This window comes from Thunnus thynnus, chromosome 22 (genome assembly GCF_963924715.1).
Source record: "Thunnus thynnus chromosome 22, fThuThy2.1, whole genome shotgun sequence".
NCBI classification, from domain to species: Eukaryota; Metazoa; Chordata; class Actinopteri; order Scombriformes; family Scombridae; genus Thunnus; species Thunnus thynnus.
The window spans coordinates 18,424,026-18,443,574 of NC_089538.1; the positions used below are offsets into that span (position 1 = coordinate 18,424,026).

Below are 19,549 nucleotides of genomic sequence, written 5' to 3' on the forward strand. Positions count from 1 at the left end.
CCGCCAGCCCTCTGAAGATGAGATCATCAAGTTGGCTCCTCCCCCTAAAAAAGGTGAGGTCGCGACCCTGAGCCCTGATCTTTGCACCTTGATTTCTTCACGACTGGCACTCCAATCAACCACCGACCAACCGTTTCTGACCAACCCCAACACTCCCCGGCCTCACCCCCATCCCCTTACACACACACATTATACACATGTACACACACACACACATACACACACACACAGACACACATCCTCCTCCTCCCCCCTACCCATCCTGCACTAACACTTGCTGTGACACACAACCGCACAGGCAGCCACCGACCGAGCAACCAATCAGATCGTAGCGATGCAACCTTATCCGCCTTTTACGGAGCTGATGGCAGACGGGAAGAAAAAGGACATTAGAAGAAGAAATCTGGAGACGGAACCGACAGTGTGTGTGTGTGTGTGTGTCTGTGTGTTTGTGAGGAGAAGAGCGAGAAAGAGAGAGAGCGCCAAAGTTTACCCTCGATTCAAACACTGAGTGGGTCAGTTCAGAATGTGTCTTATCTGTAACACTGTTGAATCTGTGATGCTGTGTTTATGCAAGTGTCCGTTTGTGTGTGTGTGTGTGTGTCAGACAAGGTTGTTATTGTTAAAACAAAGACTAAAATCCACCCATGAGGAATATTAAGTTTTAAACTACAAACCCTGCCTCCAAAACTAAACAACAAAATGAAATGGCAAAGATTTCATTTTTTCAGAAATTCTGAAAATGTCAAAATGAAAGCTGACAGGTAACCATAGAAACAATTAAGCTGTGTATGTGGTGTATACACAGTAGCTTAACTTTGTCTTTTTCTTCACCTCAGATGTGCAAAATGGCCAAATAACCAAAACTGACAGACTGAAAACTACTATCCGGTAATAAAGTGAAACTAAAACCTGTAAAAACATAGTTTACCTGAACAAAAACAAAACAGAAACTGAAGTTTAAACTTAGTGAAAAGAAATCAAAACTAATCTAAACCTCACACCTAAGACTCTGGTTTTTGTTTTAACGTATAGCTGCATATTTGTTCATGTGTATTCCTGATGTTAAAGCCCATATAGTTCATTAGACAATGACACAAGTTGCCATGAGGTCCCTGTGTTCAAAAAACAAATCTTTAAGTCAAACTTAAAGGGCAGGACAGTCACTGTTCCTCAGGTAGAGGCACTGTATGCATTCCCTTTACTCAGATAATTATATCATGTTCCAAGAGCAAAAAAAAAAAGAAAAAAAAAGCCTAATATGTTAGAAAGATATTTAAAGTTGATTTTCATAGGATAAGCCAACAATTGCCTTTAGCTTATAATCTTAACAAAAGTTATTTAGAGAAAATATTTAGATGGGAAAGTTATGGATGTTTGTTGTCCATAGGAGTCTTTTCATCAAGGGGAGCAGTTAGCGGGAAAGTCTGTTGAATGAGCTGGTGAGAGATGTAAATATACAAATAATATATTACAAGACATATAGCAGAAATAATATATTGACCCACAGTGTGTGTGTTCCATAAAGGACACTCACAATTCAACTGTATGTTCAATTTCATAGTACGATTTTCACCCTAATTTCGTCTAATCTGAAATTTTTCATCCATTCGCAGCTTGTGTTTCCCTACTAAGAAATGAAATATACTCGTACATGTACTTAGGAGTACATTACAGAATATAAAATATATTTTCAGAGAGTATATTGGCTATTATATTTACTGTGTGAAAATGTCATGTAGTGTAATACATAAAGAGACAAACACTAAACTTTCTTTCACCCATTCGTTGCCATTTCATTTGTTGCGCAAAAAAAAAAAACAACAAAAAACTGACCAGTCTGTGATTTCTCACTGTATGAAAGAGGACAAACGACGAAGGCCTCCAGATAAATAAAAGACGAAGAAAAATTGCAGATCAAAGTGCAAGAAGGGTGAAAATATCACGGCATGTGATAATAAAACATGCCCTTTAATAAACTGTACATAAGGTAGATTGTGACATGGATCTCTAATGCACACAAAACGCTCATAACCCGCTTGACTATGCCATTCCCGCCATACACAAACACAATAGCTAGCAAGACTGTTGAAACTTAACTATAATAACCGCTCTTTTGAACACTGTGTCTCTTTTTTCCCCGCGATGAAGCCTTAGCACACTTTGTGTTTACCCCGAAATTTTTTCTGAACTGTGAGAGATTGTGCGTGTGAGGCGGTGACGGGCGCTGGCACACGTGTCGAGTTAATCAAAAACGGCTCTCACTTTTAAAGAGAGTAATGCTTTTTTTTTTTTTCTGAAATTTGCTAAGGACTTCAGTGTAGGTGTGTACAGAATGTCTGTGGGTCTATTTCTGCCCCCCCCATCTTTGTCGTCCTCAAAGCTGTAGGATCCAAAAATGAACCGACACAATAACTCTATCTAATGTATGACTAGTCATTTCTCCCAGTCCCACCACCTCCCTCCCTCCTTTCCCTCGCCACCACGCTCCACTCCAACCCTAGTGCCAATGACTAAGATTTTTATTTTATTTTTTTTGTAATGCTCGCTGTATATTGTAGTGTTGGACTGATTTGTATCCTATGCATTTACGTCTGTAGGAAAACTCTGCATTGTAACGTATCCTCCCATCAGATCACTTTATCTAAAGAACTGAACTCTTTAAATGTGACGAATCAGGATGTTTGACAAGATCCTGATATTCTTTTTTTTTTCTTTTTTTTTTGCATTTGCATGACGGTTGTGGTGGGCGTGGGAGTGGCACTTGATAAGAGGAATTAACAGTGTTGCGTAATGTTCATTGTTTAAAATTGGAACAAAAAAAAAGAATTTGACCAACTAAACTGTATAACTCACAATGCACTCTTTTGCAAGCATAGTCTTAATAACTAAAATATTCAATAGTTCTTTAATGCCAGCAATTGTACGGCAAGGTTTGATACGGTAGTTTTCAAACAGTGGACATTTCTTCTTTGCATGAAACATTTACTTAATCTAGGCCAGGTCAAGTTTATATAGTATTATAAAGGGAACAGTCCACCCTGAAATACTTAAACATTGAATTTCTGGGGCGATTTGCTAGTCAGTTTTTAGCCACACCAGCGGCTCTAGTAACAGCTTGACAGTGTCTGATTGTCAGTCAGTCAACAACCTTTGGTAGATTGCTATGAACTTTGGTACAGATATCCCTGGTTGACAGACGATATATCCTAATGACTTTGAGCTGTGCTTTGTCCTTTTTTTTAGTGTTGATGAGCAAACGTTAGCTTACAAGCTACATCAAGATGGTGAACATTAGCCTACACCTGCTTAATATCAGCATGTTAGCATTGTCTTGCTAGTTTGTTAGCATGCTGACATTGGAATTTAGCTCAAATGTGTGAAGCCACATCAGAGTTTATGTTTTTTATTGTTGTGCCAGTCCCTTAAAAGAGAAAGGGCACCTTTCACACTCCATATTTGTGCACCAACTTTCAACAGTCATACAGGGAGAAATGAAAATGCAAATCAGCCACAAGGCACGCTTGGTGTGAAAGGCATAACTCTGACTTTTTCCTCAAGTGAAAAAGAAACCCTTTATTGTTCTCTCTACCAGCAGCAATCTTCCCAACTAAAACTGGTTTGTCTGGGTGTTTTCAGAAGTCATCCTGGGAAATGTTGAAAATCACCAACTGAGGTAGAAGCAGAAGAGGAAGCTCAAGGAAAAGGTGATGCATTAAAAAGGTAGCTTGCAATAGATGATATAGTAACAGTGTCAGAGTATTTCTGGGTGGATGTTTCCCTTTAGCATCCACACTAGCCCTCGTCAGGCCAGACCCCAAGTGAAGCGGTGGCTGCCCTCCTATAGCTTTACCTAAGTGAACACAATGTGGGACCGCTGTCACAGAGCTGAACCGAGAGCATTTTGTCAGGCAACTGGAGGCAGTTATACTTACTGCTATGACCTGTGGGTGAAGGCCTTTCCCAGTGTTAAAGTGGATGTGATTATTGGCCATAAATGTTGGATTGCCACCTGCCAATTCCAATGGAGCGCTTTGGTAATTTCACAAACCAAAAGGCAGGATTTTCTTTCCAGATCCTTAGCATGAGTTTCCACTGTTGTACGAGATATCAGCAAAGGAGGATTTGGGCCAATGAATTTTATTTTTCTCTCTCTTTTATTTGCTTTTTGAATAGCAACTCGTGAATTTAGATGTATGTGACCAAGTGACTTTTTTTTTCTCTCTCTCTCTCTCTGAGAATTTCAGTAGGCAATGGACTCATGTTAGCAGTCGTGTGGTAGTTTGTCAGTAGTTTGACAGTAGGATTGTCCATGCAATATCCATAAACATCAAAAAAAGGAAATCATAAATCCAACTGCCTGGTCCTCTAGATGCTCCTAGTTAAAACTTAACAGTTCATTCAACATCGGAGTGTTTAAAATTCCTGTCAGCATCAAAATGTGGCTGTGCTGCACCCTTTCCCTATTTTTTTTGTTTTTGTTTTTGTTTTTTTAGTTTTTACACCCACTTCCTGATTCCTGCTCCCCTAAAGACAACCCCCATCACTATCACCATGGTAACCATGGCACAGCCCCTCTGACTTCATCACCAGGCAGGTTATATGTTTGGCATTGCTGAGCGTTTTCCTCTGTAGCCGTCGGCACATAAAAATATCAACATATCAGTCACAAATGATGTCAAATTTGGATTTCCATGTACCAAGTACATATCAACTTAGTAAATGCTGCAAAAGTATACACCTACTAAAACATACATGTGTTCATGGTGAATACCTGATAATAACCAACACATAAATATAGATGAAGTATGACAGGAAGAGGCAGATACTGTGTGAAGGTATTCAGCATGTAATGCCATAACAGTCATTTAAAATTCATTCAAAACAAGGGTATCTTTTTCGCTTAGCATAAGACTGTGTTCTTTTTTGTTATTGTTGTCATTTTTTCCTTATTAGTTTGTAAATATGTATTTTGAATATATATCACTGTGTTTGTTTTGAAATTGATTAATTTATTTAATGCCTATATATTGTTGTTTTTACCTGAGTTTGTTTTACTAACTGCAAACAAATCAAGGGGATATTGCTCATCTAATGTTTAAGCAGACCGTGCATCAACACTTTTATAATTCACGTTATTCTCTTCATTTATGTTTTGCTGTTTCGGCTTTGGGTGATGATTTTGCAACAAAAGAAAAATAGAGGAAAAAAAAGTGATATTCATTTCATCGTATTTACTTATATGTAACATATTACGTTCTACTGTGTCGTATTTGATCAGATGTGTCGTGGTCACTGCTTGTAAAATGATTTTATTCAGAGAGTTTCCAAATCATGACAAAAGAGAAGAGCAGTCACAAAGTCATAATCTGCCATATTGTTTGTACGCGACATGTTGTCACTTGAACATAGCACCGAGAGCAGGGAATTTAAAGAGGATAGAGTCTTAAAATGTTGGGCATAAAAACTAAAACTAAAAGCCAGGCAATTGACAACTCTTATGTGAACAATAAGCAGTCACTGTAGTTTTATTTGCTATTTTTATTTTTAAAGTAAGGTGTCAGTGAACGGTCAAAGGGGATACTTTCAGTATCAGTGCTGGGTAGAGTAGTGTAAGTAGTGAAGAAAAGGTTTAGGAGTTGAAGCTGTTAAAAGGTAAAAGTAGAGGTGTGAGTAGAGAGAGGTGGAAAACATCCGATGTCATGCCTCTGCATCTAGTTAGTATCATTTTGAATGTGGCAGGTCTTGCACAAGAATGCTGTACAATGGTGAGATGATAATAAGTTGTGTTAATGTCGAGATGCTTGATGTTTGTCGGATGAAGTTGCGCAATTTTATTTGTTTTATTTTCCTTTACACCTTCTAACTGTCACAGGTAGTGCGAGTCATTAATTTGAGCGTTTCTGAATATTGTGCACACGCTTTTTAACCATACACACATATAGCAAAATATGTGATGTTTCTCTTTTCCCTTTTGAGGAATAAAGTTTACATTTTATGCACAAAAAAAGCAAGCTTTCACATCAGAGGTAAAAGTGCCAACTTGATTCAGTTGCAAACTGCTGGGGTGGATGGATTTGAAATCATGACATGCTTGACATTTAGCAATTCCTCGTGATGTTTGTATTGAACAATCTTAACTTCAGATGGTCACAGGGATGTTTGTGGATAGGTTCAGAGGTTTTCTGAAGTGCGTGCGTTTTGCAGTAGTAGACAATAGAGGCTATTTTGAAGTGTTGTGTTTTCAACGCTTATCTGATCATTGCAACTGGAGTGGTGTGATCTGTCACTGTGGGTGGAGGTTTAACGTAAGGCTGAAAAACATTCCTGTGGTGTGATTTAGGTTTTTATAGGAATCTAACTTGACGTGAAAGGAGTTCTAGATTAGAGGAAGTTTCTGCACAGGTGTCAGACAGCACTTGAAAAGTCTAAATATGTGTTAGTATTATACAAATCATCAAAAAAAGTTTTGGTTTTTGAGGGTGGACACATCTGTGGTTTTGAAACACTAACCTTCAAGTAGCAGAGATTTTTACAAAATGCATTTGCGGTGATTTGAATTGAAAGTTTCAGCTGCTTATGTGACTTTTGACAGTTTTGTTCCATTAGTGCAGATGGGCAGCATTCAGAGCAACCTGGAAGTATTTCAAATATAAATTTAAAAATTAATTCACACAAGAAATGCTCCTGTAAGTAACATTGCTGAGTTTAACTCTTAGGCACTGAGAGTTGTCCTGTATGTCACTGCCTTGAGAGTCAGCCAGTGGGATGTTTTCTCTCGTATCCTGTTATTGTGTAAAGTGCTTTGTTCTCAAAGGGTTTAGCAAATAACATGTGGTTGTTTTCACAGAGTCAGTCCAGTCCATCATGTCAGTCAAGATGTATTGCTCTTACACAAATGTGATGATTTAGATTTACTGTACACCGATTAGATGATGTGCACACGGAAGAATTTGGTTTGAGACAATGAAGTGTTCCAGTTCTGTCCCAGTGATTAAAAAGGTGACATGGAGGTTGTGACACTGTGCTTAACAATGCAGTGAAAAGCAACATTACATCCATTTTACATTTTCACACACTGTACAGCTCACAACATAAAACCCTGTTGGATGCCATGGGCTCAATGCTGTTAGAAACTTTTGCTAAGGTTTTCCTCTCATGGGGCAAGAAGTACTTCAGGATTTATTTTGCAATGACTGCAACAAAATATGATATGAGGTATTATTCAAACAAATATAAAAGTGTGGCTTTTTGTCATGATTTAAATGAGACTGAACTGTAATTATGCCATTTTGTCATTGTGCTAAAATGAATATAAATATTATATATTAAAATATATTTGCTAACCTATACTGTGTTGCCTGCAGTTGCTTTATTTCAAATATGGTGGAGAGGTTACAAAATCCAAAAATGACATATTAAAAAGGAAAAAAATAAGATGCTGTTTATATGTAAACTGATATCTGGACACCATCAATAAATGTCCAGTACAACTGTTGTCACCATAACTCAATGTACAAAGCTCAGCTCAAGTGTTTATGCAACCTCCAGTGCCAGTTGCAGTGATTAAATCTAACTCTAGTGAAACCTGATGAACAGGTTTAAATAACCACAGGAAGAAAGTGTTGTTGGAAAGAACTGAAGTAATGCATTAAGTTTCCCCCTGAGAATTAAAGATGCATTACAATAACCCTAAAACTGTCATTTGTTTTATTTTATCATGAGGAATATATGGTTTTTGACTGTTTTCTCTCTTTTTCTTTTCTTTCATTTTTTGTTTATAGCTGAGATTATTAAGAGATTAAATTCTTTGCATGTCTTCATGTCACCAACATTTCATAGATCAGAGATAAACTCACCCCACCCTGAAATGTAAATCCTTGCAAAGCATTTCCAGTGAAACGATACTGATGCAACAATACCGAAAGGTAAATTATACCCTCCATTTCATCATCTTCAATGCCAAGATTTCACTCTTTAAAGTTTTCATGAACAGTACCTGATTTTGTTTTAATATCATTATGTTCGATATTTTTGAATAATAGTTTGATTATTTTTTTTGTGTCTTGCAGTGAAGTGTAAACGTATGTATCTCTGATATAATTAACAAAGCAAACATCAATACATTTACAACACCTGACTTACTTTCTGTTTAAATATTCTGAATAAAACATACTTTTGGATTTTGAGAAGACAAACTGAAATTGTAACCAGAACATCAGTTAACTTTTACAGATTGCTTTCAAATGTTTACTTTTCTTTCTTACAGTTTGTTCATAACATAGTAATTATTACTTGGTATTCCCAGTCTACATCCGTACATGTCTGTTTGTAATTACGCTGACCTACCTTGGGTGTGGCGTGTTATTATATAAAGTCCAATGACCTTCAGGGCACAGTACACAGGTACCAGTCTACAGATAATGAATACATGACATGTCCACAAGACTTCAAAGATCTCATATGGAAAAAGGTAAGAAATAAATCTCTATTAAATGTAGTCTCAGCTACACTGTTAAGTGAAAGTTTAATAAGCAAAATTCTAATTAAAGTTTAATTTAAGCACTTCTGTTTTTTATTTATTTATTTGATTTCAACTGTTCAAATTATGCAAAATGTGACACAAAGTACTTTACATAAAAGTGAATGATTAAAATAATAATAATCTTGACATTTACAATAAAATGAGGATAAAAACAGTACAATATGATAGAATAATAAATCTAAACTACGAAAATGAGGAATGTTTCAGATCAGAATAATTGGGGATTAAAAAACAATTTAATGTAAAAACTGTGTCCTATGATTTTGTTTAAAAATGTCTACAGATTTAGGGCCATATTTTCATGAGGTTTAGATCGCAATCAAGTGCAATGCCAAGCGCACTTTTGCTATTTCCATGCACACTTTGTACAGGCAATAAGGGCTTGGTCATGACGCACTGATAGTTTGGAAATCCTGCAGTTTTCTTCAGAGGAAACTTGTTGCTCTGCCAATAAAGAGTCTCAGAATATATTACAGCAGCTCAAATATGTTGTCAAGAGCAGATGATGGCTCTTTATAAGTTGAATTCACTTCTTTCGACACATTTATAATCCAGTAATGTTAAATCTGTTTGATTTTACAGTTATAATTGCTGACAGTTATGAAAGGAAATAAGTGCTTGTTTAATCTTAATGTTGTGACCCTGGTCATGATTGTTTGTTTGTTTTTGTTTGTTTGTTGATGTTTTTTAATAAGACGATTTTGTGTAAAATTTAATCTAAAAAATCCTGTTGCTAATCGCAGTATGTATTAGTACTGTATTGTAAATAAATAACACAAAAAGTAAGGAAATTTGTGTTTAGTAGATTATTTTTGTTGTAACAATGCTTCTTGGCAATAAATCTTACACAGTTGGAAAGCCTGTTTATTTCCCTTTTAAATGGTGCCACATTTGTAAGGAACATGCATTTGTGGGATGAGCAGCAGAGCTGAGTATGTGGGTTGTGCCCATGAAAAATATGCCAAATTTTCTCTGCCAATGCCAAACAGCTTATTTTGCTGTTGCTGTTGACTCTTGTTTTGAGCTTCTGGTATCCCCAGGTGCTGCCAATCAGGTGCCTGATTGGCACTTGACTGGAACCTGAACATGTGGAGGAATGTTATGTTCAGCGATGAGTCCAGATTCTGCCTATGGCAGTTGGATCGTAGGGTCAATGTGTGGAGAAGACGCGGAGAACTCTATCCTCCAAGATGACAACGCTCGCCCCCACAGAGCGGTATTTATCAGAGACTACCTCCAGAATTTGGGAGTGGAGAGGATGGAGTGGCCTGCTAGCAGTCCTGACCTCAACCCCATTGAACACTTGTGGGATCAGCTTGGGTGTGCTGTTCATGCCAGAGTGACTAACACAACCACATTGGCTGGAGATGCCAGGCTGTTATGGCTGTGTATAATTCTTCCGCAAACTACTGAGGCTCCTGTTTGTTAAAAGAATAAATCATTAAATTGCCAATATGTCTTGTTTCTTCAAACTTCAATCATCTAATCCACCAAACACCAAACAAGAGTCAATGGCAGAATAAGCTGTTTGGCATTGGCAGAGAAGATTTGGCATTTTCCATGGGCGCAACCCACATACTCAGCTCTACTGCTCATCCCATAAATGCATGTTCCTTACAAATGTGGCACCATTTAAAAAGGAAATAAACAGGCTTTCCAACAGTATAAGATTTATTGCCAAGAAGCATTGTTACAACAAAGAAATAATCTACCAAACACAAATTTCCTTACTTTTTGTGCTATGTTTATTAATGTGGAGCACCAGGCAACACTTTGTCCAGATCAGTGATTTGCATTAAAAATGTTTTTACAATAATCAATATTAACCAATAAGTTTGATGTACACATAGGCACGGGGTCTTCTGTGGTTCTTTTGCAACAGTCTACTGCTGGTTGCACAAAGTTTAACCAGCATATCTGGCGTGCGTAATTGTGCCTTGATAATGTACATCATAATTCCAATTAGAGACTGCAGATGAAACAGATACCTACTGCCTTCAGAATGCTTTACAGAGAGTCACCACAGTAGAGTAAAGCTGTCAGTATATGATGCTAGCTGTTGTGGATGACAGATGCTGGAAAGAATCACTCATTAATCTTTATTCAGTCTCGCTGGGATTTATGCCATACCAGGAAAAAATATCTGGAAAGTTTATTGACGAGCTAAACACAAAAAAAGAGGTTTGTGTGATTTCAGAGAGGTTTATATGGATGTGCCTTCAACAAATAAAGTGACAAACTATTGTTACTTTTTTAATATTGTTAATATATTAACACTTTCGACTTGCTCTGAGGAGGAGAGCAGCGGATTTATTCTTGACACCCAGACTGCAGTGCGCTGCTGGATTGGCGTCACTGCACCATCTACTGCGCCTCTCCTTCCACATTCGCAGGGCGAGTCAACAAGATAACAAACCGGCGCGGTAATGGATAACAGCTCAATGGTGCACCACTGCGCTTCATGCCCCGCACCAGCATGAAAATAGGGCCCTTACACTCCTGTAAAAGTTTCACATGCAAAATATCACTTGAAGTATCAAAAGTGAATTTACTCATTAGACAAAGTGGTCCCTGTCAGTGTTATATTATTGAATTACTGAGTCATGAACTGGTCAAGGTGAAGCTAATTTTACCTACTGTATATACTATTATATACTATGTATATATATTTTATGAATATTGCATGTAATTTTTTTCTTTTTTTTCTTCTTCTTTTTGACATTCATTAAGGAACAAGGAACTGAAAGTCCAAGATGGCGAGTGAACAAGCGCTGTCCACAGCTAGAAGTGGGGAAATTTACATGGGAAGTGAAATGACAGATTCCTTCTCACTGTTGGATGTTGTCTGTGCGGATCAGTTTGAACGAGAGTCTTTAGATCCAAAAGTTGTTGCAAAGACGGAGGAGACCTTTTACAGAGGTGCCCCTCCCAAATGGTTAAACTTTCACATTAGTGAACAGGCTGAGTCAGGCGGCCCTGGAACTTCTTTCATTAAAAGAGATGGATATGATACACTTAAGCAACAAATTCAGAATAAAAGAAAACCTGGAATATCAACTGTTAAACTGTTCCACCAACCAGGATGTGGAGGAACCACACTGGCCATGCAGGTTTTGTGGGACTTGAGGAAAACCTTCAGCTGTGCTGTTTTAACAGGCTCAACCTCAGACATCACAAATGTTGCAACGGAGGTGGTCCATCTTTTCACAGCAGGGAGTCGGGGCCACCAGAACACCGTGTTGCTGCTACTGAATGATGAATACATTCTGGAAAATCTCCAAGACAGCATTATGGAAAAGATGGCTGAACAGAAGATAATTACACCAAAAGATAGGCCTGTGGTGATTTTGCTCTGCTGTGTGAGAAAGGATGAAGTTCTACAGAGTGACCATGTTGTCCTACAAAAAGCACTCTCTGACACAGAGAAACAAAAGTTTAATGAGAAAAAGAAAGAGCTGAGCAGAAGGTACGAGGATAAATGTGGACAATTTCATGGCTTTAACATAATGCAACATAATTTCTCTAAAGAGTATGTCAAACAAGCATGCACAGAATTCAGTACAGTCCAAAGAGTAAATATACCACTGAAGACTCAGCTTGCTACCTTCCTATCCCTGCTGAATGCCTATGTACCAGGCTCATATCTCCTGGAGTCTCAGTGCCTGGAATTCCTTAAACATGAAGACTCCATCCATGGACACCTTTCACTGGAGGACAGAATGGAGCCCTTTAGTGATCTTATCATCACCTTCCAACACGATGTAAGATCTGAAAAAAAGTGTGCATGGCTCACCCAATGATAGCACAGTGTTGTACTGAATTGATGGGTGAGGCAGGTGTGACCAGAATTGACACTGCAAGAAGGTTCTTGAACCGTCTTTGTAAAAAAGAGGTTTCTCCAAGTTTCCTTAGTTTCGTCAAAGACATGCTGACCAAAAGAGAGAGGAAAACAGAGGAGAACCAAAAAAAAAGAATCAATAGTGATGAGAATAATAAGAAATACTTTACTAATCCCAAACGAAATTTAACGGTCACGACAGCACTACCAGCACACATCACACACAACAAGGTTGAAAGGTTAGAAAGGTTTTCTAGACTGATTCTCGATATTCAAAGGAAGGAGCGGAAGTCCAAAGTCGAGATTGCATCCGTTTTAAATATGGCATCAATGATATTTGTACAAAATCCTTTTTTCCCACAAGCACTTGCTCGTTTTTATTACATCGAACTAAACGACTACGATCAGGCAGAAAGGTGGGCAAAAGAAGCAAAGAAGAGAGATCCCAAAAATTCATTTGTTGCTGATACACTGGGCCAAGTCTATAAGAACCAACTGAAGAACAAAATGTTTCCTACCGAACCAATAGAAATTCTACAACTTGCCAAAAAGGCCATTGAAGCTTTCAAAGTTGAGGAACAACTTGCTGAAAATGAACATGGCACAGACATGAAAAAAAATGGCAATACCAGAGGCTCACAGTTTTTTAACACCACAGGGCAGGTTGGCTACCTGCAGGTTTGCAACCTTGTGTACGACCAACTTGCTGCTCGGAACAAAACCTGGAAAAAAGTTCTCACCAAGAATGTGTCCATGGGCTCTGTCCTGGGATCATTAGGAGACAACAAACTCCGCAGATTTGAAGGTCTAATAAGCAGCCTCAGAGACAATGTCGAGAAAAAATGCAACTTTTTAAATGCCTATCTTACTTTCTCAAAGCCTGGCATTCAAAAAGATGATCCATCATACATTCCAAGTGATGTGTCATCATGCTACTGTAAATATACTGAGCATCCACTACCTGACCTGATTTTAGATATGATGAATACATTTGAAGATACTGTTGAAGAGAACGTGTCACCAAATGATGCAGACACCCCTGAACCTCACATTGTTGCTCTTCTCAAAGAGTGGCCGAAGGACGACAGCAATTCCTCTGACCTAATGCTGTTCACTGAAAAAATTAACCACTCCTATGACAGTGCATATGCAAAGTACTTTCGATCAAGGTACCTTCGGCCCTTATTTTACCTTCATAAAGATGAGGCTCTGAGCAGAATTGTTCCAACAAACCAACAGGAAAAACTAATATTTCATGGAGAAGTCCAAAACTACAAATTGCTTGCAACTTTAGGGGGCATGAAGATCATGGTGAATGCAAACATGCGAGACAGCCTCTGGGTTCAACGTGATGTTTCCTTTTACCTTGGATTCAACATCAGAGGTCTGGTAGCCTTTGACATCCAGACAAAGAACACCAAACAGGGTAGGAAAGTCATTAGAACTAAGAACATGAGAGTTGATGAGTTCAGTCTACGGCTGTAGTCAACCAAAGAAAATTTTGGTCGACTGAAATCGTACATAATCTTCAACTAATCGATTAGTCGTGGGGATGGGGGCATTAAAAAATAAAAAATGTTAATTATAATTATAATTATTTTTGGCCTGGCAGGGGTTCTCGTTGTTATAATTCTAGGATAAACACTGAGTCAGTAAATGTTCAGTAAATGCTCAGTAAACATTGAGTACATTAATTAATTACTTAATTAATAACGTTTTCTTGATCTGATTCACCAGATTTCTCACTACCAGCGCTCCCTCTCTTCGTTCACTCTCTAGCTCGCTCGACCACAGATGCTCTTTCTCTTGCTGGTGCTCTCTCTCTTTTTCTCTCGTCTTTTTTTAAAGTGAGTCAGGAAGCCGACAGCACAGACTACTTTACTTTTAACATTATCAAACGAAGTGTCCTCCCCTCGTCCTAGTAACGTCTTTGTCTTCCATCATGGTAGAGTTTACAACTCTGATCAGTCTGATCTGCGGCTGTGATTGGCCACCAAAGACGAGAGAAAAAGAGAGAGAGAGCTGAGAGCACCAGCGAGAAAGAGAGCAGCTGTGGTTCGAGCGAGCTAGAGAGTGAACGAAGAGAGGGAACGCTGGTAGCGAGAAAGCCGATGAATCAAATCAATAAAATGTTATTTTCTAATTGTTTCACAGCGGTTACGTTTTAAAGCAAAAACACACCAACAACTCCGCTCGACCCTGCGGCTATATGCCACACCGCCTGATTTGGTCTGAATATGGCCTTAGACCCATCAGTCTCCATTAGGTTGGGCGAGTTCAAAGTTGTGAAAACAACTTTGAATACACCGAAGTTGTGTATTCAAAACATTGTGTTTTGAATACACCCCTGTTTTACACAGGTAATTTGTTAGTCTGTCCTTCCCGCCGCAGAAAATAATGGATTAATCCTGGAAAACTATTGATATAGCACTTCTCTCCTTATAAAAGCAACATGCGATTATTCGACCAATGAGAATTTAGTCGGACGAGAGCATATCGACCAATTAATCGACCAGTCGACTAGGTGACTACAGCCCTACTTCAGTCATTCAGAATTTTAAAAAACATAGCTGTAGATTGGAATATGAGCAGGTTTAATTATTTCGTTCTGTGACCTATTACACCCTATACTTTAACAAGATAATCAGATAAAGGGCACAAGGGCATTGTTAACACATGCATTATGAGAAACCTGTGATTCAAATTTATACTTACAATTTCTCCATCCAAATCTTGCCATGCTCATTCTAAGTAATTTATTCAAATATGTATGTAATATGTATATAGGATGGTACTTTTGGGAATGCTTTATTTTATGGGACCCTTTGTTTCTTAGCATTCCCCAGAAAGGAATTCATAGGTAATAAAGAAACTGTTGCTTTAAACTATTATGAGATTCCTGAAAAGGACCGTTTAACTACTAAATATAGGAAAAGTGTTAAATTTGTACTTTTTCTATAATAGATATCTGCCAATCTATTCTGTCCCATGTGCATGGCTTTACACGAAGTGACAGATAGCTAAACAGATGTACTAGGCACTGAAAGGTTTAAATGATGACTCAGACATGGAAGTAAAGTTGAGGTCTGTTTACATGTATATCTTCGTCAACTTGCTTTTTTACAATGCTTCTCCAGAAACTCTGTGAAACTGAAAGTAAATACACAAGAAAACATTCTTAATGTAAGTAAAAAGAGTGTAGAAATGTAAATACTTGATACTACATAATAAGACAGATGTTTGCACTATATGTTTCCAAAAAAGGGATTTAGGTAATTATCTATAAATCTCCCCAAATATGAAATAAAACAACAAAATATGCATCAATCCTTATCCATAAAGACAAAACATGTAACATAAACTTACAAACAAAGATTCCTCAAGGTTTAACACAGGTGGATGCAAAGGATTAAACAGAGTTCTGGAGCACCTTGCTGCGCAAAATCTAAAATCAAAATGGCTTGTCTTAAACTATGACCTTACCCATGTGATCACAAATAACCAATAAAGAACAAGTACAATCAGCTGACAGCAATCTTCAAAGCAACCACTAGGAAATGCTAAAATGCTCTTCGTCTACATGTAACATAACACAATCTATTTGACTTTTTCAAACAATAAATTTCATAGTTGCTGCAACATTCTGAATACTGACTGCAATACATTTAGTAATCCAATTAAATATAAATTTTATTAAATGTTTTCCTCTATTTGTTGAATTGTATGCTTAATGTATTAATAATTTACATCTGCACTGGATAACACATTATTTTTTCACATCACCTTTTGACATTAAAACAGGTTCATTGAAAATACAGACAGTGACATCAAGCTCACACTAGAAGATGAAGAGAAGCACACTGTATGGACCTGTGCAATTTCCAAAGGTTAGTGGTTTTTAAATAATTAACAACAACTATCTTTACTACCTTAAATGTATTAAAGAAAACATTATTTGTTAGTGCAGCAGAAATCTTGTGTTTTCTGAATATATTTCAAGCAAAACATATAGAAGCACTAACTACCAAATGAACATTTAATTCTGCATTTTATTCCAGATGAGTACCAAAACTAAAACAGTGGAGACAAACACCATGAGGACGTAACAAAAGGAGGAGCATTCTGAAGAATTGCATCGCACTGAAATTGTAAGAGAAGAGTCACAAAATGACAGAACATCTGTATTTATTATTTATCTGTATCTATTCTGACTTAAGTCTTCGCAAAGAATCTATTCTGTGATTTTTTTTTATATCCGAGGTTCCAGATTTTAGCATTTTCTTTTATGAATTTATGAGATTTATGAAACTATAAGAGGCAACATGCAAATAACAAAAATATATATTCTCACTGTAAAATAATTGTAACATTGGGCTTTTCATTCTTATCTTTCCTTTCTTCAATGTAAATATTCATTGTTTTGCAAGATGTGTCAAGAAAACCCAATTAAATGGTGAAGGACACACTTTGGTGCATTTTAAAAGGCACAGATTATGTTATTTACATTTTTTTCATATTGTATCGGACAGTTTTTAAGAAAATGTTAGTATGTAAGGTTTTGCTGCAATGTGCTTGACAAAGAAAACAATAACTATAGATTAGTGTGATTAAGGAGGAGATTGAAGGTTTGTTCTGTTTGATCAGTACAATCAAAAACCCAACAGAATGTCATCAGCTAAATGGTTTGACCAGAATAATGTGACATGGAGTACAAAAACTTTAATATAAAATGGATGAATTATTTTAATCCTGTGTCATTGATTTTTTTTCCCATGTTACCTCTGTCCTTTTCTAATCTTGTCTCTGTGACAAAATAAGTATAGACCACAGTCTATACAGTCAGACTTTTTACTATTTTTTTAAGATTTTTTTTAATTTTTTTTTTTACATTTTTTACATTAAAGTTTTACTATAAAATAACAGAAACTTGCCTTAATTTTACATTCAGCAATAGGATGTGTATTTTCTGTATTTAAGATAACATATTTGGGAGGAAAAATAAGACTCTGTTTATAAGCAAACTGACATCTGGACACCATCAATAAATGTCCAGTACTACTGTTGTCACCATAACTCAATGTACAAAGCTCAGCTCAAGTTATGAAGTGTTTATACAACCACCAGTGCCAGTTGCAGTAATTAAATCCAAATCTAGTGAAACCTGATGAACAGGTTTAAATAACCACAGCAACAAACTGTTGATGGAAAAAACTGAAGGGATGCATTGTTAAGTTTCCTCATGAGAATTAAAGATGCATTACAATAAACCCCTAAAACTGTCATTTGTTTTATTTTATCACAAGGAATATATGGTTTTTGACTCTGTTTTCTCTCTTTTTCTCTTCTTTCATTTTTTGTTTATAGCTGAGATGATTAAGAGATTAAATTCTTTGCATGTCTTCATGTCACCAACATTTCATAGATCAGAGATGAACTCACCTCACCCTGAAATGTAAATCCTTGCAAAGCATTTCCAGTGAAACGATACTGATGCAACAATACAGAAAGGTATATTATACCTTCTATTTCATCATCCTCAATGCCAAGATTTCACTCTTTAAAGTTTTCATGAACAGTACCTGATTTTGTTTTAATATCATTATGTTCGATATTTTTGAATAATAGTTTGATTATTTTTTTGTGTCTTGCAGTGAGTACAAGTGTAAACATATGTATCTCTAATATAATTAACAAAGCAAACATCAATACATTTACAACACCTGACTTACTTTCTGTTTAAATATTCTGAATAAAACATACTTTGGGATTTTGAGACGACAAACTGAAATTGTAACCAGAACATCAGTTAACTTTCACAGATTGTTTTCAAATGTTTACTTTTCTTTTTTCTTTTTTCTCAAGAAGGCAGCAAATATTACCCTGAATGAATCCTACAAACAGTTTGATCATAACATAGTAATTATTAATTGGTATTTGCAGTCTATCATCTGTACATTTCTGTGGTTACACCCACCTACCTTGGGTGTGGCGTGTTGCGATATAAAGTTCAACCACCTTCAGGGCAAAGTACACAGGTACCAGTCTACAGATACTGAATACATGACATGTTCACAAGACATCAGAGATCTCATATGGAAAAAGGTAAGAAATAAATCTCTATTAAATGTAGTTGCAGCTAGACTGTTAAGTGAAAGTTTAATAAGCAAAACTCTAATTAAGGTTTAATTTAAGCACTTCTATTGTTTATTTATATATTTGATTTAAACTGTACATAAAAGTGAATGATTAAAATAATAATAGTTGTGAAATTTACAATGAAATTAGGATAAAAGCAGAACAATGTGATTGAATAATAAATCTAAACTAAGAGAATGAGGAATGTTTCAGATCAGAATAATTGGGGATTAGAAGAGTTGAATGTAAAAACTGTGTCCTATGATTTTGCTTAAAAATGTCTACAGATTTAGGGCCATATTTCTGTGAGGTTTAGATTACAGTCAAGTGCGCCCTGTGCGGGGTGTTGGGGCTGTGCCCAGCGTACTTTTGCTATTTCTATGCACACTTGTTACAGGCAATAAAGGCTGGGTCAGGGCGTACTGACTGTAAAATGTGGTGAAGTAATTTGCATGTTAAACGTTAAATCTGTTTGATTTTACAGTTATAACTGCTGACAGTTAGGAAAGGAAAGAAGTGCTTGTTTAATCTTAATGTTGCAACATACATGTGATCCTGGTCATGATTGTTTTTTGTTTATTTGTTGTTTCTTTAAATGATACACTTTTGTATCAAATTTAATTAAAAAAATCCTGTCGCTAATTGCAGTATGTATTAGTACTGTATTGTAAATATAAATGTGGAGCACCTGGCGGCACTTTGTCCAGATCAGTGATTTGAATTAAAAACTGTTTTAAATAATCAGTTATAACCGATAAGTTTGATGTACACATAAGCACAGAGTTTTCTTTGGTTATTTTGCAATATTCTGCTGCTGGTTGCACAAAGTTTAACCAGCGCATCTGGCATGCGTAATTGTGCCTTGATAATGTACAACATCATTCCAATTAGAGACTGCAGATGAAACAGATACCAGCCGCCTTCAGATGGCTTTACAGAGAGTCACCACAGTAGAGTAAAGCTGTCTGAGTTATGTATTGGTCGAGGTGAAGCTCATTTTACCTACTGTATATACTATTGGATATTTTAAA

At 36.8% G+C, this 19,549-nt stretch overlaps 1 protein-coding gene across 1 annotated transcript in view; it reads left to right on the top strand.

The window, feature by feature from the left end:
- LOC137174101 (astrocytic phosphoprotein PEA-15) overlaps nucleotides 1–7,350 on the top strand; it is a 56,576-nt gene extending 49,226 nt beyond the window's left edge. The window contains exon 4 of the mRNA XM_067579153.1: nucleotides 8–7,350. Coding sequence (XP_067435254.1) covers nucleotides 8–271 — 264 coding nt within the window. The 3' untranslated portion in view covers nucleotides 272–7,350. The remainder of the gene's footprint in view (nucleotides 1–7) is intronic.
- Nucleotides 7,351–19,549: the final 12,199 nt, after the last annotated feature.